Source organism: Physeter macrocephalus, chromosome 7 (assembly GCF_002837175.3).
Source record: "Physeter macrocephalus isolate SW-GA chromosome 7, ASM283717v5, whole genome shotgun sequence".
Lineage (NCBI taxonomy): Eukaryota > Metazoa > Chordata > Mammalia > Artiodactyla > Physeteridae > Physeter > Physeter macrocephalus.
In genome coordinates, this window is record NC_041220.1 from 158,091,936 (window position 1) to 158,113,967 (window position 22,032).

Below are 22,032 nucleotides of genomic sequence, written 5' to 3' on the forward strand. Positions count from 1 at the left end.
TTTCCTTCATTTCTTTTTCATTTATTTCTGATCTGATCTTTATGATTTCTTTCCTTCTGCTAACTTTGGGGTTTTGTTGTTCTTTCTCTAATTGCTTTAGGTGCAAGGTTAGGTTGTTTATTTGAGATGTTTCCTGTTTCTTAAGGTAGGATTGTATTGTTATAAACTTCCCTCTTAGAACTGCTTTTGCTGCATCCCGTAGGTTTGGGGTCGTCGTGTTTTCACTGTCGCTTGTTTCTAGGTATTTTTTTTATTTCCTCTGATTTCTTCAGTGATCACTTGGTTATTAAGTAGTGTATTGTTTAGCCTCCGTGTGTTTGTATTTTTTACAGATCTTTTCCTGTAATTGATATCTAGTCTCATAGTGTTGTGGTTGGAAAAGATACTTGATACGATTTCAATTTTCTTAAATTTACCAGCTTGATTTTTGACCCAAGATATGATCTATCCTGGAGAATGTTCCATGCGCACTTGAGAAAAATGTGTATTCTGATGTTTTTGGGTGATCTGTCCATTGGTGAAAGTAGGGTGTTAAAGTCCCCGACTATGATTGTGTTACTGTCAATTTCCCCTTAAAAAGGTAATTTTCACAAAAAAAATGAAATTGAGACAAAAGCTGCAACCTAGCCCCAATTCTACCACTAGCTGGCTATGTCATTTTAGGTAATTCACTTAACTTGGCGCCCTTCCACATCTTTGTATGTAAAAAGAAAGAGGAAGGATGGCACTAGTTGACTGGTAGTGTGCTACAGTATATAAAAGGTTGATTCCATGCTTTTGTATAAAAATTGGCTAAACACATCTCAGAAGAATCCTCTTATCTAAAATATTTTTTATCTATCTAAAATAAATAAAAGTAACTAACTCAGAACATTACCTTGATCTACTTTCTCTTTTTCATTGTTAAAGAACACTTAGTTATGTTTTTATGAGATATCAGGGACTTGATAGAGGGATAAATATATTGCAATGTAAAACAGATTTTAAAATGCTTAAAAGGGAGGGGAATTCCCGGGTGGTCAAGTGGTTAGGACTCTGCGCTCTCACTGCTGAGAGCCCAGGTTCAATCCCTGGCTGGGGAACTGAGATCACAGAAGTCGTGTGGGGCGGCCAAAAAAATAAAAAATAAAAATAAAAACTCTTAAGGGAAAGACCATGTTACATTTTCTAAAGGGGCCTATTTACATAGTAGGCACTCAAATATAGGTCAATCATCAGGTTACTATATGTTAAATATATAATTTAGATATAATAAATCTATGTTAAAGATTGCAATTTGGATTGAGTCACTATAATGCTTACTTTTTGACCTAATGAACTTCCTGTCAGTGTGAAATTCAATTTCTTTTTCTTTCTTTCTTCATATATATATATTTTTTGTCTTTAGGTTAACATCACGGAACCTACTTCCAAAGCAGAAGAGAATGAAAAAGTTGATTCCAAAATGAAAGCTTTCAAGAAACCATTGAGTGTGTTTAAAGGGCCCTTATTACACATCAGGTACTAGTTGAGGATTTTATTAGCTATGCTTTCATAATGTATCTTGATAATTTTGAGGGAACTGCAAAATTAAGAAAACTTCTGGACTGTTTTTGAAACTGTGGAAATATAAAATTAAGGGTTATCTGAAGACTCACCTTGGTTTCCAGATATAGTGGATATTTGTAGCTACCTTTTTGTTATTTATTTATTTATTCTGTTGAGTGTGTTTAAAGGGCCTTTATCCCACATCCGGTAATAAGAGTGAATATTCATATATTAACAAATCTGAATGACATATTTTTCTCATTTTACTGATAGTGTTTGACTTGCACACGTTTTAGGTTGCCAGAAATGACACTGAAGTAGCCGTTTATCAATTTGACCTTCCAAAAGCTAAAGCTGAACCAGAAAAATAGGGTTTTTACCAAAGCCAAATTTCAGCACATCTCTATTTTTCTTTCTAGGTTGTTCAATCCAAAAAATTCAGTATTGTTTCCTTATCATTTTGTAAAGACCTTTCTCACTAATGATGCTTTTGGTTGGTAAACCTATACAGCCTTATGTTAATGCTGCTTTACCAACTTTATTTAGTAATGGCCTACTGTATCATTTTCTGTCCCTTAAAACCTTTCTATGTAACTGGTAAAGACTCATGAACAATAGAGCCAGACATTTTAAACATCAAATCAAGTTCTCTGACAAGATTGGTTTGTTTACATGTATTTTGAATACTGTTCTATTTGGATTTATCTTCACCATCTGCATGAGTCTTTGTGTGAGAGGGAAGGAGGGAAACACACGTGCATGTTCTTTTCCATGGTTTTTCTTTGTCGTTTCCCCCACTTTGGAATTTGTTTCCCATTTTTGCCTTTACTAGTTTGGAAGTTACTGTTTTTTCTCTGGAGGCCTGTCAAAACCATAGGTCCTGGCTTATAACTATCAAGGTATGGCTAGAAGATCCGGCTAGGGAGAAAGCCAACTCTGCAATGCCCACCCATCCCTCCAGAAAATCAGTGCTTATCCTACACAGACACACACAGGCACGCACGCACGCACGCACGCACGCACACACGCACACACGCACACACCCTCTGTCTCCCTAGAGCTTTTCATGGTTTTTGTGCTGGATACTGAGAGCAGTTCTGAGATCCTGTCTTTTCTGTGGTATATTTCAGAGTGGGTTTTACAAAGACGCCAGCAACCATGCTAAATTTATGTCTTGTCCAAAGCTGGGCAGAGCTCTCCTGGGAGAACACTTATTTAAAAATGTGTGTTCTTTACGTGAATAAATATCTCTGATATGCAGATATTCCTGATATAAAATGAATCTATTTAAAGGTGGAGCTCAAAGTCAAGGGCTATCTGAAGAATTCACCTTTTTATCTAAAAATCAGTCTGGGCTTCCCTGGTGGCGCAGTGCTTAAGAATCCGCCTGCCAATGCAGGGGACACGGGTTCGAGCCCTGCTCCGGTACGATCCCACATGCTGCGGAGCAACTAAGCCCGTGTGCCCCAACTACTGGGCCTGCGCTCTAGAGCCCGAGAGCCACAACTGCTGCAGCCCGTGCGCCTAGAGCCCCTGCTCTGCAACAAGCTAAGCCACCCAATGAGAAGCCCGTGCACTGCAACAAAGAGTAGCCCCAGCTCGCTGCAACTAGAGAAAAGCCCGTGTACAGCAACAGAGACCCAGTGCAGCCAAAAATAAAAATAAATGTTTTAAAAAGTAAATAAATAAATAAAAATCACAGTCCTTTGCATCATTTGGAGGCACCTGATTTGGCTCATGTAATTAAACTACACAAACTTTGCTTGAGTCTCTTTATTTTTAAAATACAGTATTTGCATCTTGAGCCTCACTGATTTTTTGACCATTTTTTCCTGTAGTTCCCACCCCATATTTTGTGTTTTTCTCCTTCCATATTACTTAGAAAAAACCTTTCTATAGTCAGGACTTATTCTCTTACTTAAATATATCCCTGATGATCATTTTAAGTTATACTCTTTTCTGTTGATGTATAAAAATGTGCCCCATTCTAATGTTTGTAATTAGGTAAAGTTGAAGCAGCAATTTCTTCTCTGATTTTTATCTATCACCTACCAGAGTTTTAATAAATAAACTTTAAGATGGTGCCGATTATAGGACTAATTCAGAATCTTCCTAATTCGCTCCTGTTCTTTCCTATTTTGCCTTTAGATCTTGGGGGAAACTATAGGACTTTTTAATGTGCATCGAATCAGTAAGATTAAAATACAAAATATGTTGGGTATTGTTTTGTAATCTTCTTTGATGAAATCTCTTTATACAAATGAGTGTAAAATATTAACCAAATGTTTTTCTTCAAGCTGATGATTAGATTGTCATTTATTCTGAGCAATACCATTGGCTTATGTTTTTGTTGCCACCTAGCCCAGCAGAAGAACTGTATTTTGGAAGTACAGAATCTGAAGAGAAGAAAGCTTTAATAGTGTTGACAAATGTAACGAAAAACATAGTGGCATTTAAGGTAAATATCTGAAAGATATAAATTATGTGTGAAAATTGAAAGATTGATAATTTTGAACTTGCACAGTGTTTTTATTTATATTTTTAGGCTTCTTATACTGCCTTCTGTCTCTGTGTGTCACAGCTTATCTAAAATTTTCCCTGAGGTTTGTATCTTAGTCTTTAATGTGCAGTAATAGGGTACTGTCCAAATTAGTCCCAGGGTTTAATGTCTGTTTTAAAAAAATAAAAAGACAATCACTTTTCATTGTATGAATAATTTAATTCATAGAGAGAGTAAAAAAAATGATACTAACCTGACACTGAGCATTAAGTATAACAGGACTGAGTCCACCACTGCCCCATATTGTAGGGTATTACTTCCTTAAATCAAAATCATCTACTTCCTAGATGTCCTTTGATTGATTACTGCTTTTAAATTTCTGGACACTACTGTAACGTGTTCTAATGTGTGCTGTTTTTTGAACATGAATTAATTATTAAATTCAGGTGATTAACAGGATAAATACTTAACAGTTGGATTTCTTTTTTTAATTTAAGAGGAAGGCTAAGTGACAGACTGATGAGTGTTTTTTCCTAGTAGATTGAGATGCTTTTTTCCTGCAGATGGGAAAAGATATATTCTATACAAAACCACCAAGATTGTTTTATAGACTTTATTAATGATTTTTAAGTCATTTCCCCCCAAAGAGCATAAAGGTTATATGACTACTGTCTTTTGTAAACAGGTGAGAACAACTGCTCCAGAAAAGTACAGAGTGAAGCCAAGCAACAGCAGTTGTGACCCGGGTGCATCAGTTGATATAGTTGTGTCTCCCCACGGGGGTGAGTTGTCACCTGGCTGGCCACAGTGGGGTGTTATGGGGGGGCCTGGGGCTGGGTGATGACTCAGCAAAGCTGGACTGGAATCTAGAAATTAGCAGGGTATCAGCAAGTCACCTCGCCACGCTCTGGGCATCTGTTTTCTCACCTGTAAAATTAAAACAAAATTTTTTTAAGAAGTAAAATTGTTGTTTAAACTGATGCCAATTAAAATCGAATTTCAAACAAAAAAATTCATCTTTAGGAGAACTTTTTCAAGATAGTTCCATATTATTCTTTTTCCTTAGTGTTGTTTTCTAGAACAATGCTTAAGCCACATAGCCAACCCTTTGTCCCTTTGTAAAGGTTCCTGTTTATTATATAATAATAAGTAAGTTACCCTTTTGGAATGCAGGTTTAACAGTCTCTGCCCAAGACCGTTTTCTGATCATGGCTGCAGAAATGGAACAGTCATCTGGCACGGGCCCAGCAGAATTGACTCAGTTCTGGAAAGAAGTTCCCAGAAACAAAGTAATGGAGCATAGGTATGCTTTTCCCTTACAGGGTTTCAAATTGCAATGGGAAAAATCCCAAAGAGGAATGCACTTACATGGGCTAAGCAGGCATCCCTTCCTCCTGGCATTTGGCAGGCATCTAGGCTTACACCGTGGGCCCCAGCCCCTACAAGGCTTTGGGGTACAAGACCTGGAGTTTCTCTAGGGGATTGCTAATAGCAGAGATTTGCTTGCTGGCCAATGCAAGAATCTGGATGTGTCAAAATTACACACACAGATTTTCTCTTACAGCAGTTACCTTTGTAGGAATGCTCACCTTATGCACTAGAATGTTTGCTGCAGTGAACAATTGTTTCACAAAAACTGTCTGTAGTAGTGAAAAATGGAAAAGAACCTAAATGTTCATCAGTAAACTAATAGTGAAATGCATTTGAGAAGGAGTACGCTGAAGCCATTGAAAAGAGCGTAGTACAGCTGGTTGTTCTGATACAGGAAAAAGACATCTGTGATATACTATTGGGAAAAGGAAAAAACCTCACAGAAAAATATGTATGCCGATTATCCTATTTAAGAGAAAACCCTGTGACTGTATAGGCATATATATGTATGCCTGTGCATGTGTGCAAAAAAGATGTATAGAAAAGAGGAGACTAGAGAAGGTTAGTTGTGGGGTTTTTTTCCGGAGTGTGCCCAGTTTTGCCCCCCAAGGGACGCTCGTCAATACCTGGACAGTGGGGTGCTGTGGGCATCTAGTAGGTAGAGACCAGGGATGCGTCTCAATATCCCACCATGCACAGGACAGCACCCCATGCCGAAGAATGATCCAGCCCAAAATGTCAGTGGTGCCAAGATTGAGAAAGCTCAGTTGAGGGTAGTTAAGGATGGCCACACTGATGACATTTGAGTAGGACCTGAAGGAAATGAGAGTAGGCCACATAGATAACCGGGAAAAGAGCTTTGCAGGTAGAGGGAACCATAAATGAAAAAGATGTGTGCTTGGCCTGGGTGAGGAACAGCAAGGAGGTCAGTGTAGCCTGAATCCAGTAAGGGATGCCAGATCATTGCCATAGTGAGAACTTCTGATCTTGAGAGGAGAAACCATTAGGTGGTGCTGAGCAGAGCCACGAGGTGAGCAGCTTGGTTTTTTTTTTCTTAAAGGATTCCTCTGGGAGGCTTTGTAGAAAAATAGACTATGGGCAGACATAGGTGAAAGAGTGATACTGAGCTAACACCACTTAGACTAGCACTGGCATATAGCAAGTTCTATTTAAGTGTGTTTGTTGTTAGTCAGTCAGTAAAACAACCCTAGGTCATAGGTAGTTATTTTTCCCATTTTATAGACGAGAAGCTGAGAAACCTAGTCAGGGTTGTGGTTGAGTTGAATCTTCAAATAAGGAGTTGAAAGGATACAGATGTGGCTGGAACAGAGTGTGAGAGGATCCATAGTAAGAAAGAATGTTGGAGGCAGACAGCGCCCAGAGCAGCAGCTTGGGCACCATTGTAAAACCACTGGGAGAACATCGACTTGATCTGAACTGCCTTGGACAAGATTAGCCTTTGCGGGCAATTCAAATTCATAGAGGGTAGGAGAACAAGCAGAATAAGAATGGGCCTGGGAAGATGAACTTTATCTCCTCTAGGCTGGGTCTAACAACTTGTACCCAGTGAGAGAGGGTGAGAGTTAGACACAGCTCAGAGGAATATTTAGTAGCCAACTGAAGGAGGACAATACAGGGAGTCAGGAGGGAAAGCAGTAGGTGAGCTGTGTCATTAAGGCCCACGTTAGAGTGTGTTTCACAAAGGAGGAACAAAGTGCTGCCAATGTCCGTCAAGGATGAGGTGTGAGAGGTGGCCATTGCTGGTGACATGATGGAGGTAATTGATGACCTCACGGGGAACACTTTCAGTTGGTAGGAGCCAGATGCCAAAGAAACAGAGGTAGTAAGACTTCTGGAGGTTTGGCTTGTTGGGGAGGGACCAGGGTCATAGTTGGAAGGAAGACTGTTGTGGAGAAGGGGTTGTTTGGGATTTTGTAATGGGAGATCCTAATGGGAGATCCTTGAGCGTTGTTTAAAACCACCGACAGTGACATTCCTGAGAAAGTTAGAAGGAACAGAACCTAAAGCCGAGATAGATAGGCAGGAACACGGATCTAGATAAGGTTCATGCCAGTTGTGACATGTTTTTAAATGGAGTAGACGTTTAAATTTTCAAGTTACATTTCAGGAGGGCCTACTTTTGAAGTTCTTATGAAAACAGTACCTCAAGATTATGGGGTTTTTTGCTTTCTTTTTGGTTTTGTTATACATGAGTTGCTTTGTAAATCAGTTTCTAATGGCTTGCTGTTCTGTAGCTGTCAAAAGAGAATCACTTACCTCACAGAAACAGGGAGACTTGGTGGTTTGGTACTGAAGGCCCAGGTGAAAGCACTGCCTCCCATCTAGAAAGGGTCGTTTCCTTCAAATGGTAAGATCAGGTGAATTCTACTGAATATCATATAAAACACTTTTCTTAGGTTATTGAGCACTGTGTATAATTGTGTTATTTATACCTGCATTAAGAAGCTGGAGGATGTAGGAAAGGAAAAATAATTTTCCCTCTACCCTTCTAAGTTCTTGGCTGAGACCCACTGTTATAAAAGACAGATGAACAGGAGAGAAACAGAAGTTTCATAACATGGATACCTCCTGTATACGTGGGAGAGACCCAGGAAAACTGAGTAACTCTCCCAAATGGCCCAAGCCACCACCTTCAAAACCATTTCCGGCGAAAGACAAAATAAAGATGTTGTGGGGTGGAGGGAAGCTATCAGGAAAAGCACCGTAACCAAGGATAAGGTTATTATGCCAATTTAGGCAAATTCCTCTCTTCTTGAGGTCCCCAAAATATTCTGAGGTTCCTGGGCTTGCCAGGAAGTGACTTTCCTTACTCACCTAGTAAGGCTGTCTGGAACCCTTTAAGCAAGGTACCAGGTCAGTTGTTTCCAATTGTGTCCTGTTACAAGGAGAACAGATTCTCACTGAAGTTGTGCAAATAACTATATCACCATGAAAATGAGACTATTCACGAAGAGTTTCTAAATTCTGGAGGGATCAGGTATGGAGAAAAATTGTCTCAATTCTACTTACAAAGGTATAATTCACCAAATTACAGTAAATCATAGATAGCTTAAGCGGAAAAGTTTTCCTTAAATCTGGAGAAACAAAACATGTTTAAACAAAAAGTCATAAAAATTATAATCATTTTCATCAATTCATTCAATCCCACGTTATTAATTTTTGTTCTGCGTGAATTCAGTTTTTTCCATTAGTTCTGGAAATTCTCACCCAGCTCAGTTATACAATCTTAAAGTTATCAGGAACCTGTGTTCTAGAGTACTTGTCAGAGTCCTTTTTGTGAATAAGGTGAAACATGTATCTATACAAGTAGAATCAAGAAGGTTTAGTATTCTTATTTGACAATGTGTCCCACATAATTTAACATATCAAATAAGCCTAAGTGGTTTAATATCTTTTTATAAAGAGACAGCACACATCTTTTGAGATGTTCCAGGGGCCCCGGGGAAAATCCCAAAGTTAGTTTGACGACAAAAAGATTTCATTTAGAATTTGATTTGGGGAAGTTTGTCAAAAATATCAAAAGGTTTTGGACACTTGACTAAATAGAATCATAAATCATTATGAAACAATAATTATCCAGTTAACCAAAGTGACCGTTAAAAACATTTCAAAGGCAAATACAGAAGGTCACATACTTGCGAGCAAAAGTTAGCTCTTAATCTTAAAACTGAGTCTTTTAATCAAAGACCTGATGATAAAAGATAACATGAAGCACAGGAAATTATTTTGATAAAATGCAAAATCTTTGCTTTCTAGGCAGATTACTTAAAAAGGTAAAGAAAAACCTTTCACAATCTATCTCTTATCAGGAGCAGAGCAGACCAATAGCCCAATAAAACTGTCCTTTTAGCAAAAAAAAAATTTAGTTTTATGTAATTACGCTGTTGATATTAAGCTGATTTTTAAAACCCTTAAATTTATTCAATTTTAGCCAGCTTGACTACACAACGTAAAATTTTCTCCTTCTCTCTCTTCCCAACTTACTGTATCCATTTAGTTTGTCCTTTATTCTCCTACTTTCTACTCAAATAACTATAGCTTTACTTTAAGATAGAATCACTTTCACTTCCCTTAACAAAAATGCATCTCCCTACTTCTCTTGGCCAAAAACACATCCTAATTCTCATGTACAGGGTTGATATACTTATTTCTAGTCGTTTTAATAATCCTTAGAAACCTTACTTTCTAGTGAAAACTAATAAATAAGCACTTACAGTCTGTTAAACCAGCATTCTTTAGATTGGCAAATTTATGAATATATTTCATGATTTCTAGAAATAGATACTTCCTCATAGTATAGTTTTTCATTGTGGCACAAGATATGTTTACTAATATACCCCAATAATATACCCCAAATATCTTTCATTCTGTAATAAGCCAGAAGTAGATAAACCTATGTGTAGTAATTAATGTTTCAGTATTTTATCTTATTTGGAAATGATCTAGATATTCAGTGAATTTCCTATCATTTAACTTAGCAAAACTCTAAAGTTTCAAGTTACCAAAGACATTTGGAAAACTGTAAGAGATATACCATAAAACATACTCATTGCTGATAAGTTCACCTAACGTTTATCTCGCTGACATGTATCTAAATCACTCGCTCCCAACAATTGTTTAGACTCGTCACACAAACGCCAGGAGACATTACACAAAATCAGCCATCATGCCAAGGTGTTATTCTTCCTGACAAATTTTGTAACAGAGATAACATGAACGTATTTGAATAGTAAGCCCAGGTAGAATAAAGGTTGCATGTCCCTATTATATCTCATGTTGCTAACTCTGAAGACCTGCCTAATTAAACCAACCAATTAACCCAGTTTGTTTGTTTTCTGTTGAAGTATAATTGATTTTACATTATATTAGTTTCAGGTATTCAACATAGTGATTTGATATTTTTATAGATTATACTCCATTTTTAAAAGTTATCATAAAATAATGGTTGTATTCTCTGTGCTATACATTACATCCTTGTATCTTATTTATTTTTTTTAACATCTTCATTGGAGTATAATTGGTTTACAATGGTGTGTTAGTTTCTGCCGTATAACAAAGTGAATCAGCTTTACATATACATATATCCCCATATCTCCTCCCTCCCTATCCCACCCCTCTAGGTGGTCACAAAGCACCGAGCTGATCTCCCTGTGCTATGCAGCTGCTTCCCACTAGCTATCTGTTTTACATCTGGTAGTGTGTATGTCCATGCCACTCTCACTTCATCCCAGCTTACCCAAAGCACCGAGCTGATCTCCCCGTGCTATGCGGCTGCTTCCCACTAGCTAGCTATTTTACATTTGTTCGTGTACATATGTCCCTGCCACTCTCTCTTTGTCCCAGCTTACCCTTCCCCCTCCCCGTGTCCTCAGGTCCATTCTCTACGTCTGCGTCTTTATTCCTGTCCTGCCCCTAGGTTCTTCAGAACCTTTTTTTTTTTTCTGTACGCTGGCCTCTCCCGTTGCGGAGCGCAGGCTCAGCGGCCGTGGCTCAGGGGCCCAGCTGCTCCGCGGCATGTGGGCTCCTCCCAGACCAGGGCACAAACCCGTATCCTGTGCATTGGCAGGCGGAATCTCAACCACTGTGCCACCAAGGAAGCCCCCTCTTTTTGAATTATGGTTTTCTCAGGGTATATGCCCAGTAGTGGGATTGCTGGGTCATATGGTAGTTCTAGTTTTAGTTTTTTAAGGAACCTCCAGACTGTTCTCCACAGTGGCTGTTTCAATTTACATTCCCACCAGCAGTGAAAGAGTGTTCCCTTTTCTCCACACCCGCTCCAGCATTTATTGTTTGTAGATTTTTTGATAATGGCCATTCTGACCGTCATGAGGTGATACCTCATTGTAGTTTTGATTTGCATTTCTCTAATGATTAGTGATGTTGCGCATCCTTTCATGTGTTTGTTGGCAATCTGTATACCTTCTTTGGAGAAATGTCTAAGTCTTCTGCCCATTTTTGGATTGAGTTGTTTTTTTTGATATTGAGCTGCTTGTATGTTTTGGAGATGAATCCTTTGTCCGTTGATTCATTTGCAAATATTTCGTCTTGTTTATGGTTTCCTTTGCTGTGCAAAAGCTTTTAAGTTTCATTTGGTCCCATTTGTTGATTTTTGTTTTTATTTGCGTTTCTCTAGGAGGTGGGTCAAAAAGGACCTTGCTGTGATTGATGTCATAGAGTGTTCTGCCTATGTTTTCCTCTAAGAGTTTGATAATGTCTGGCCTTACATTTAGGTCTTTCATCCATTTTGAGTTTATTTTTGTGTATGGTGTTATATTTTTGTGTATGGTGTTAGGGAGTGTTCTAATTTCATTCTTTAACGTGTACCTGTCCAGTTTTCCCAGCACCAGTTATTGTAGAGGCTGTCTTTTCTCCATTGTTTATTCTCGCCTCCTTTATCTCTGGGCTTTCTATCCTGTTCCATTGATCCATGTTTCTGTTTTTGTGCCAGTACCATACTGCCTTGATTTAACCCAGCTTTTATTTACCAAAGATTATCCCAGATCATGTGAACTTGAAAAAAATTGGGGGTTAGTTTCTATATTTCTGAGGGTTTTAGGAATATTTCATTTGAAAAGCACTTATTTTTCTTTAAGCCAGTTGAATAGTTTTTATGAATTAATCTTGGCAGTACCATTCAGAGGTAGAAAGATATCACACATTTATAACATACATATATAAACACATGTAAACATACAGATGCAAACCAAAGACCTTATAGCTTTGGTTCCAGAATTTTAGCCATGAATTAGGTACAGTGACACAAAACTCACTAGCTTATAGAAGAACAGTTGGAGCTGAACTGTGTTTCTGGCAGTTTGAATACGCTTACCTGCTCAGAGTGCTACAGCTTTTGTTTTTTTTCTTTTAAACTAATATTTGTGCGGTTTTTTTGTTTTGCTTTTTTCATTTGTCCAATTTCAAAAAAGCTCCTTTTTTTAACTAACTTCTGATGAGCTTCCTTTTCCTAAAGTTTGCATTTCTAAGAGCTGGCTATCAGGTCCTAGAGAAGGTGGGGTAGAAAATTTGCATCTCAAAGGGACAGAGAAAGTAAGTTTTTTGTCCTAGAGTTTTGGGGGTACTTTACCTATTATCAGAGGTTTAGAGTAATTACCCTTTAAATTTTTTCTTACTTTTCTAAGTACAGAACAGTTCTGTTTCCAGTGACCTGGTCTTTTATAATACCTACAAGTATTTTGAGATTAAATAGGGCAGGTTTTGGAATGGTTAGAATAGGTGAACTTTGAATTGCTTTCTAGAGCCGAATTTCTGGTTTTGTGAAGATTTGCAAGACAAAGACAGTTGCTTTTAATTCCTCAAAAAATTGGATTGCAGCCTGAATGGCATCAAGGGACTGACCTGCCCATCCAACTACATTTTCTTCAATTTGCTTTATATCAGGGAGATTTCCAATTAAGATGGAAATCAAATGATTTCTATGTTCTGCAGTTTCACGGCTTAATGCAGCATGCCTTTACAAAGTCTGTATAAAGCGTTCAACAAAGGCCTTTGAATGCTCTCCTTTTTCTGAGTGCACAATTCAACCTTGGACCAATTCACCTTAGAGAAAAAAGCCCCTACTATTGCTTCTGTCAGCCCCTGAATATTGGCCTTCAGCTGATCCATTTCCTGATAATTTGGGAGGAATTCTGGTCATGCTGCCCGTGTGAGTGTGCCTGTTTTCCCTAGGGGGCCATCTGGCTTGTCTGATAACTACAGTATAATCATGGGTGTGAAGAACACCCCTTAGCAGCCAATTAAGGTCCCTATGAGTGGGGAACTGAAGGGCCACTAATCTTTTTAACTCTTCTCTAAATTTGGTAGATATCTTCTGAAAGTGGAGGTAAAAAGAGCTTTGTAATTTCATCTTACTAAGGACGTCCCCAAGGCTGGCCACCATACTCCTTCATGTCCTCCTTTCAAGTTGGTCTTTCCATAGATCCCAAGAAGACAGTTGTTTAGGCTGAGAGCTCTCTAAAAAATGTTTAAATACAGAAGTTTTTCCAATTCAAAAGATCCATCATTTGGCCATTGATGAGTAGTAGGATCTTATATTAATCTCAATAGCAACTCAAACCTATAAGCCTTTTTTTTTTTTTTTTTTTTTGGCCGTACGCAGGCCTCTCATTGTCGTGGCGTCTCCCGTTGCGGAGCACAGGCTCAGCGGCCATGGCTCACGGGCCCAGCCGCTCCACGGCACGTGGGATCTTCCTGGACCGGGGCACGAACCCGTGTCCCCTGCATCGGCAGGCGGACTCTCAAGCACTGCGCCACCAGGGAAGCCCCTCTATAAGCCTTTTTACGGCTTAACCATGGATGCAAGAGGCATCCCCGAAAAGGGGTGCAAAAGATGCAGCCCTCACAAGATTCAGAAAGCTCACTCCCAGAGTTAGCCTAAGAAAGCAAAGACCTTCATTGTCACAGGTGGTAAGCATGGGGTCGTGAAAAGTGTCTCCAGTTTCCCATAAGAATGTCATATGCCTTCAGTTACAAACCTGCGACACTGGGTAAGCACTACTGGAATAGGACATTTCCAGCCCTAAATAAGACAAGAAGGTTGATATGCCTTCAGTTACAAACCTGCGACACTGGGTAAGCACTACTGGAATAGGACTTTTCCAGCCCTAAATAAGACAAGAAGGTTGAGATGACAAGGGGCCCTTATGATAGACACCCACGAGAGCCGCTCCCATCAGAGAATGCTGCTTAGCAGTTAGTGTCTCGGATCCCCAGCCTATTCAGGTGGTCACCAGATGCATGCAGACACATGCATCATCCAGCTGGCAGAGACCAGAGAGAATATTCTCACTGGTCATAAAGCCAAGCTCTCAAGACAGAATAAAACAAAAGGAAAATCTCATCAGTCCTATGGTTCTCCTTATGACAACACAAAAGACAGAAAAGAAAACAATGACCATCTCTGGGAGGAAAGAGGACCGGTAGAAGACAAAAATACTCATAACAAGAGTCTCTACCAAAGTCACAATACCTAAGGAACTAGCCGACACAAATATTTTCTCCTGCTAATCTCAATTTGGAAAAGAAGGGACAAGGTGAAATTTTTACCTTCCTCTCTCAACTGCACCAGACTGAGATCCAGGAGAGCTGACTTTGGTAAGAATTCTTACCCTTCTCGGGCTTCTGCCACTTTTCCAGAATCCCATCTGCAGGTTCCCAAGTGAGTATGGTATCTCAGCAGCTCCCATGGTACGTTGCCAAACTGTGGGAGAGGAAAAATAATTTTCCCTTTATTTTTCTAGGTTCTTGGCTAAGATTCCCCACCCCTGCCATCCGCCCGTAATCATAGACAGATGAACAGAAGAAAACAGGAAAAAAACCAGAAGTTTAATAGCATGTATACCTCCTGTATACTTGAGATACCCAGGAAAACAATAAAACTTCCCGCAATGGCCCACCTTAAATACCACCTCCAGCTAAAGAGAAAAGATGATGTTGGGGGTGAGGGAGCCAGTTCTGGGAGGATGGCAGGAAAAGCATAACATACACCGGCTAAGGTTGTCCTGCGGATTTAAGTCTCTGCCTTCTCCACTGATAAGAGTTTCTAGAGATACAAAGTCATCCTCCATAAGTTTCTAGAGATACAAAGTCGTCCTCCTCTACCTGGCAGAGAGGGAGACACCCTTACAAATGGAGATTTCCCTTGTAACTGTACATGTCTCACAAAAAGGTAACTTCTGTTCACTTTTCAGAGCTTTTACTGAAAAGTGAAAAAGCTTTCCACTTTTGTCTGCTTTTTCTTAAAAAATAACCAGCTCAAGATAAACCTTGTGCCACAGAGGCACGTTTTGGGGTGGCAAATTCTCCTCCCCTTCAAAGATAAACACACACTGAGCTAGCTGCTCCCTTAGGTGTATCTGGGGAGAGGAATGAGTACTTTCACCTCTGTTACATACACTTCTGTGTATAACTGTTTTCATTTTACTTTTCAAAAATTCATTAAAAACTTTTAAGAAGTTATGTTTCCTTTGTACTTTCATAGGTTAAGATGCCATATTGTTGAGAGCACTAAGCCAACCACTCTTACATTAAAAGACCATGCCTTTAACATGTCAGATAAAACCAGTGAAGATCTCTACCTACAAGTAAGTGTTCTTTCTTCCTAACTAAAAGTCTTTAATGTTAATCAACATTAGAAATCCATTTTTTCCCCACTGACATAAAGAAAACCTTTGGCGTAGACACGACAGAAATGCTCTCTTCTTTGTGAAGGGACGCCAGATCAGAAATGGTAAGTGGTGAGTTACTCTTGGAGATCTTCTAACTAACTTTCTGAAAGCTCTGGCTATTTCAATTCGGACTAGGGACCTCATAACAGAGCGCATGGTGCTTTGGGGGGGTAGCAAAGAACTTGATCTCATGGAAAAGGTACCATGTAGTGCATTTAAATTTGAAAAAGGTGGAGGGGCTCTCTTTCTGAAGAGCTGGTTTCAGTACCTCCAGGAAATGATTGCTTTGTTCCTTTCTCGACTAGAGAATTAGACCTTTTCAAAATGAGAATAAACAGATACACATCCGTTCACCAACCAAATCTAATTCTGCATTGCGTTTCCAGCTCCCAGCCTTTCGGAGTGGATGGACTCTATCCCGTAAATGTTTGTGGGATTTCTAATATTCCTGTTTGTCATGCACCTGATTATTGTACTGTTTTATTGATACAAACCTTTCGTCCTTTTTTCCCCTCTTTAGCTCAATCGTTTACTAGAAAGCAATAGGAAGCTTGAAGACCAAGTTCAGCGTTGTATCTGGTTCCAGCAATGGCTGCTTTCCTTAACAGTGCTCTCGCTTGCTTTTGTCATCTCTTTCTTCTGTTTGTTGTACAGTTAAAGAAGTGGTGCTCGGTAGGAAACATGGCTTTTCCGTTCATTAGTTGGAAAAAGTAACACCCAGAACTTCTCCACCGTGCTCAAAGTGTCACACGTCTGTGCTTCCTCCAAGGAAATGTACGGCATTTGGGGGGGGGGGGGACTGAAACATGTCTTGAAAATAAACTGTTAGAATAAGGAAACGCTGAAGGTATTGATCATGAGAGACTATAGGTAGTTAGTCAAGTAAGTAAAGGCATATCTGTTTTGTGACTTGATAGAGATAATTTATTTTACCCTTTTGATTTAATACTTTTAAAGCTTGTTTTATCATGTATATATGTTAGCTGAACGGAAAAGTAACGTGCTTTGTTGCAGCCAAAAACTGTCATCTGCTTTTTTTTTTTTTGACAGAATTATTATAGCTGAACCAACTTATTAGCTTTTCTATACTATGTATATAGAAGAACATGTATATTGAAAAAACATACAGAGTAATTTCTGTAACCATGACTTTGTAATTTTGAGAACTACTAACAAACAGATGCTAGTCGATGTTCTTTTGGAATGTACAACTACTTAATGCCAAACCACCTTTAGCCTTTGTTTCTTATCCGTCTTCCTTAACGGCCTGCCTGCCTTTTATTAATCTCAGACTTTTTAATGAACACTCACACTCTCCTAGGATTTGGGGAACTAAGTCTGGTTGGATTTTTCTCTAAATTCTGTCAGTCAGTAACGTCCAGAAGAAGAACCTCTCCAGTCTTTTTTTACACAGTTTCACGTTGCTCTCTCTGGCTGGACACGGACCCTTTTGCTTCACTTATTATAAAGGCCTTATCCTCCACTGGACCATCTTCACCCTCCTTTCTGAATGAAAGGAGTTAGATAAAGTTTTTTGGAAAAGTTAGTTTTTGAGATGCATAGCAGTATAATTCATTTACATTTCAATTCCTTGCTAAAATCAGCCACGAGAAGGGAACTTGACGAAAGACTGGAGTATCGGTAAGGGTGAGAAAATAAATCGAAAGTGTCACTTCTCCGTTTAAGAGTGAAAAATACTGTAAAAACTTCAGACTAGGATTAATTGACTCACTTGATATATTCTGCCTTTGTCACAGCAATACTGAGGACGGTTCCTCAATTCCTAACATGATACACCTCGCAGGAGCAGAGCCTAATGAAAGTAGTTTGTTTTCTCATTTAATATAACCAGTTTCGGTCCATGTTGGTTCACATATAAATCTACTTTATATGAAAGAAAAAAATAGTCTGCCTGTAAAATAAATGTTGAGTTTTGATTGAGCCATGTTTGGAGAATGTTTTATTCTGAGGTTGTAGTGCTGGCGGCTTTCATCCTGAGAACGTGATGATTCCAAAATGGCGTTATGAAGAATGAAAAAATAGAGTTCCTTCAAAATTGGCCTAAGAAATAAAACCTTAAATGGACACTGGTCTGATACTTTGTCTTAATTTGGGTTTTTCTGTTTCAGTTTGCCACCTCCAGACGTGAAAGTGACTGCAGCCCACCCTATGTACTGTCCATAGTATCTCCCTGTGTGTGTGCACAGCGGTTTCCCCTTATAGATTCCTGGCTTTGTATACTCAAGTATCTGTGTATGTGTTTTGTTCTTCAGCAAATAAGCGAGGAAATAGTCAAAATTGGAAATGTATTGTCCTAACGGTGTCCCTTGAATGTTTCACATGAAGATTACATTGACTCACTAAAATGTTCTTCCCTGATGTCTGGCCAGTTGAATTTAATAACATTCTTGTTAACATTTGTGTGTCTATTAAATGTGACTAAGCAAAATTTACTGAAAATTAACCATAAAATCAAAGGCATCTAAACTTTTGTACTTGTCTTAATTGATCACATCTATTTACATTTGATTTTATTGTGTCTTCGTTTGATTTTATTTAATCACGTTTGTATGATTGAGTATGCTATAATTAATAATTTTATTTTTTAATATGTCATTACCTGTTCATGACCAAATTACCAAGGACCAACGTTCAGATTTAAATTATTTTCACTCGGAATGGAAATTCATAGAGTTTCCATGAAAACATTAATGAAATATCATTATAGGCAAGTAGCCTAAAAATACAATTGCTGGTAAACCTAGCCTCAAATTTCATAATATACCATAACTGTTTTTATATCTTGCCACTAATTTTGACTGGATTTAATAGCACTTTATTGTACAATTGCAAAAAAAAAAAATATATTCCTAGAACTGTTGCCAGTGTAATTTCTCTAATGTTCTGGTGCTTTTCATATGTTTTCAGTATTTTTATTACTATATTGGTATTTTCTTTGTATAAATTGATCAAAAGAACATGTTTTCTATTTTAATATGTTTTAGAAAAATAATTACATTTATGCAATAAATATCATCAGGAAAAACCTCTGGTCTCTAATTGATAAAGCATCTTAAAAATCAATGCTCAGGTTCACTCTGACCTTTCAAAGATCACATTAATCTCTTCTGGACCTACTTGCCTTTTTATACGGACGGCACCACAAACTTCCAAAGACACAATTGTGTCATCAGGTGAACCCGTCCTTAGTGTGTCCCGTTTCTCCTCGCCCCTGGGTCAGGGTCTGGCTGCTCTTCAGGGGAGCGCTCCATTTTCCCGACTTAGCATTGGCCTCACTGTCACAGCTGGGGGCTCCATCACAGAACCTGTCACTAGAGTGGCCACACATGTCAGAATTGCCCTACATCCCTCAATCCTAGTACCTGTACACCTGCCTGCTGACAGGAACCTGCAGGAAGCAGGCTGACAAGAAGTCCTACCTGGCTGCCGGGCGCATGGCAGGTGGTCCCGGCGAAAAGGCACCGGAGGCAAGAAGGCACCGGAGCTCGGGACGTGGGTGTGCTTCAGGAGGGGCGGCCCCGGATAGTGATGGCAAAGGCCCTGGGGGCTGTTTGTGTGGCTCCCCTCGCCACTGGAAGACACAACTCCCAAGTGCAGCTCCATAAAATAGAACGAAAAGGACAGGTCCATCTTCTAAACTGCAAAAGAGGTCGAGATACAAAACCATGGGAGAAATTCAAAATAGAGCCACAAAGACAGACCAGTAACCTACCAAGGAGCCCCACACCTACCCAGGACTCTGAGGGTGTGGCCTCCTTTCCCCAAAGATGCAATTTTCTAGGAAAGAGCTCCTGTGTGTGGGGAAAGCTCCAGCTAGAAAAGGATCAGTTACTTTACAGCAACCCAGCTCTTCTCTAAATTTTACCGGCAACTTGAGGTTTCTCGATGTCAGAACAACATGCGTCCCCAGAAGCATAGGGCTCCCCTTTTCTCCCTGGCCCAAGGGCACGGAATGGAAGTCCTCCCATTTGTCCCAGCTGAGGGAGTGGTGGTCAGGAGTGAGGGCTCTGAGCGAAGGCTGCCCGGGTTCAAGTCCCCTCTCTGACATTTGCTACCTGTGTGACCCAGGAATGTTAATTAACCTCTTTCAGCCTCAGTTTCCTCATCCCTAAGTGCCTCTGATATCAAAGTACAACTTCCCAGGATGAGTGTGAGAGTGAGAGGAAATCTTGCATTTAAAAGCAGCCCCGGAGAGGCTAGCCTGGCTTTGCTGATGTTGCCTCCACCACCTTCCGTTCCAGCTCCCTAGAACTTTTCACACTTGGGTTGATGTCCTGAATATCCCATCTCACTCAAAGCCAAATGTCAGTTCTCCAAACTTTTCCCTGCTTTGTACTCCCATCCTTGCCTTCTTGGTACTTCACTCTGAATTCTGGTGCCCAGGTCAAGGGCCGCATGTAGATGGCCAGTGATGATCAACTGCCTTGAATCCTGTAAAGGAGTATCCCTTACCAGTCTGAGGAAGACTTGGTTTGATGCTTCCTTCCACCATTGCACCCACACCCCGTCATAACACCACACCCACACCCGGAATTCATCTTGCAATATTCCACCCATAAGTTTCCCCTTACGTTTGTAACAATTCCATAAAAATACCACATAGGATCTTTCACATCTTCATGACAATTTCATCCTTAACACTGAATATAATTACTTCCCTCTAATGTCCAAAGATTCTCTTCCCTACCCTACTCATGTCCCCTGCCATGCAAAGTAAAGCCAATCTCTTGCACGTGTTAAAATATTCGAGACAACTGGTTCAACTGGCAAGAATACAGAGGAACATCTCTCTGACCCGTAGCAACAAGATCATGCACACTTTCGAGTCTTTCTAGAGTGAGAATTTGAGTGATCCTTGAAATTACCAGTTGTTCATGTTCGTTTGTCTGAACAATGTGAGAATACATGATAAGACCTTGTGTTGTACAGATAAGGAAACCAAGAGCCTGAGAAATAATTCTTTTTCCCAAGGTCACAGGCTAGTTGGTTTCAGAGCCAAGAGTTGAACTAGTCTCCCAAGTCCACTGCTTGTTACAACCACTCAGAACTGCCACATCTGAGTAATAGGTTACAATGTTGAAAGGACAGCTCTGAGAACTTTACCTACCCTAAGCAGCAGGAGAGGAAAAAGAGAAGACAGAATACTTGAGAAGCAGAGGTGACAAAACACAAATAACCACTCAAGACCCTTGGTTGGAAACTTACTTGGAATTCTAAGCTACAGACAGAACTTCCTCTGTGAAAGGTTTGAAACGTACAGGTTACTGTACTGTGTACTTTGATGGAGGGCTGTGTTGTGCAGCATCCACCTTCTGAGAGGTTTATCCATCACTCTGTGGAAGGGCACCTAGTAGGGTGTGCAGCTACTAGTTGTCTCAGCCACAGTCTAGTCACCTCAAGGAGTCATGTGTTTAATACAATCAGATCACAGAAGTTTTCTATTGCCACGTAACAAATTAGCACAAAGTTAGCATCTTAAAACCACCCAAATTATTTCATAGTTTGTGTAGGCTGAGTCTGGTACAGCATGGCTGGGTTCTCTGGTCAAGGTCTCACAAGACTGTCAGCCAATGGCATCCTCCGTGGAGGCTCAACTGGATAAAAATCCACTTCCAAGGGCTCACCTGATTAGATCAGATCCACCCAGGACAAATCTCCCTTCTGATGAACTCAAAGGTAAATGATTAGAAACATTACATCTGACAAATGTCTCCTGCTGTGTAAGCGTACCTAAATCATGGGAGTGTTATCCCATCACATTCACTAGCCCCAGCCCCCACTCAAGGGAAAGGGTTATATACAGTGTGTGTTGGGTAGAACCTGCAAACTCATCCAGTCTGGTCCCCTCACTTTGCAGACCAGGCGATAGAGGGTCAGAAAGCTGAACTCAATCTTACCCAGTCTGACTGACTGCTTTGAATTCACAGATGTCCTCACATGAAAAGAAATAGACTAAAACTTTCTGTGTTAGGCATCAAATGATAGTTGTGGAGGACATTATGTCTCTATCCCGGTTGGCTTTCTCCAGTTTCATAACTTCAGTGCACACAAATATTCAAACTTTTATAAATCATTTGTTAAGGGAAAGTATGTCTCCACTATTTTAAACATTGATTCAATCATAAACACTCGAGAAACATTCTCACGATGAGTTAATGTGCTAGGGCAAAGAGGACTTCCAGTAATTGTGTGCTTTTGTAAACGAAGCTGTAGTGAAAAACAATTAGTTTTTTTTAACTTTCCTTTTTTTTTTTTTCCGAATAATCCATTTCAGTTAGTTTATTTAAATTAGTGTTCTCGGACATACATATGCTCTGTTTAGGTAACTATGAGAAAAGATTAAAACTAAGAAAGGAAAAAAATCCTTTTCTTATAGAGACTTGCATCATGATTCCCAGCATATTTACT

General features: G+C 39.6%; 1 protein-coding gene and 1 long non-coding RNA gene across 5 annotated transcripts in view; one reads left to right on the forward strand and one right to left on the reverse strand.

Moving 5' to 3' along the window:
* Positions 1-18,640, forward strand: part of MOSPD2 (motile sperm domain containing 2) — a 62,303-nt gene extending 43,663 nt beyond the window's left edge. The window contains exons 10-15 of one of the 2 annotated variants that reach the window (XM_024115479.2): positions 1,388-1,500; positions 3,889-3,985; positions 4,713-4,809; positions 5,201-5,330; positions 15,417-15,519; positions 16,124-18,640. In XM_024115479.2, coding sequence (XP_023971247.1) covers positions 1,388-1,500; positions 3,889-3,985; positions 4,713-4,809; positions 5,201-5,330; positions 15,417-15,519; positions 16,124-16,261 — 678 coding nt within the window. In that variant the 3' untranslated portion in view covers positions 16,262-18,640. The remainder of the gene's footprint in view (positions 1-1,387; positions 1,501-3,888; positions 3,986-4,712; positions 4,810-5,200; positions 5,331-15,416; positions 15,520-16,123) is intronic. The other variant, XM_024115478.3, reaches the window with a different exon arrangement.
* LOC114486647 (uncharacterized) lies at positions 4,821-16,182 on the reverse strand. 3 transcript variants are annotated; one of them, XR_008617980.1, is made up of 3 exons: positions 16,098-16,182; positions 7,676-14,636; positions 4,821-4,954 (listed from the first exon to the last, which is right to left on the reverse strand). It is a non-coding gene; the product is annotated as an uncharacterized lncRNA (long non-coding RNA). The 3 variants fall into 3 exon arrangements; XR_003680761.2 differs by lacking the exon at positions 16,098-16,182 and having other exon boundaries at positions 7,676-8,294; positions 14,545-15,410; XR_003680759.2 differs by lacking the exon at positions 16,098-16,182 and having other exon boundaries at positions 7,676-8,294; positions 14,483-15,410.
* Positions 18,641-22,032: the final 3,392 nt, after the last annotated feature.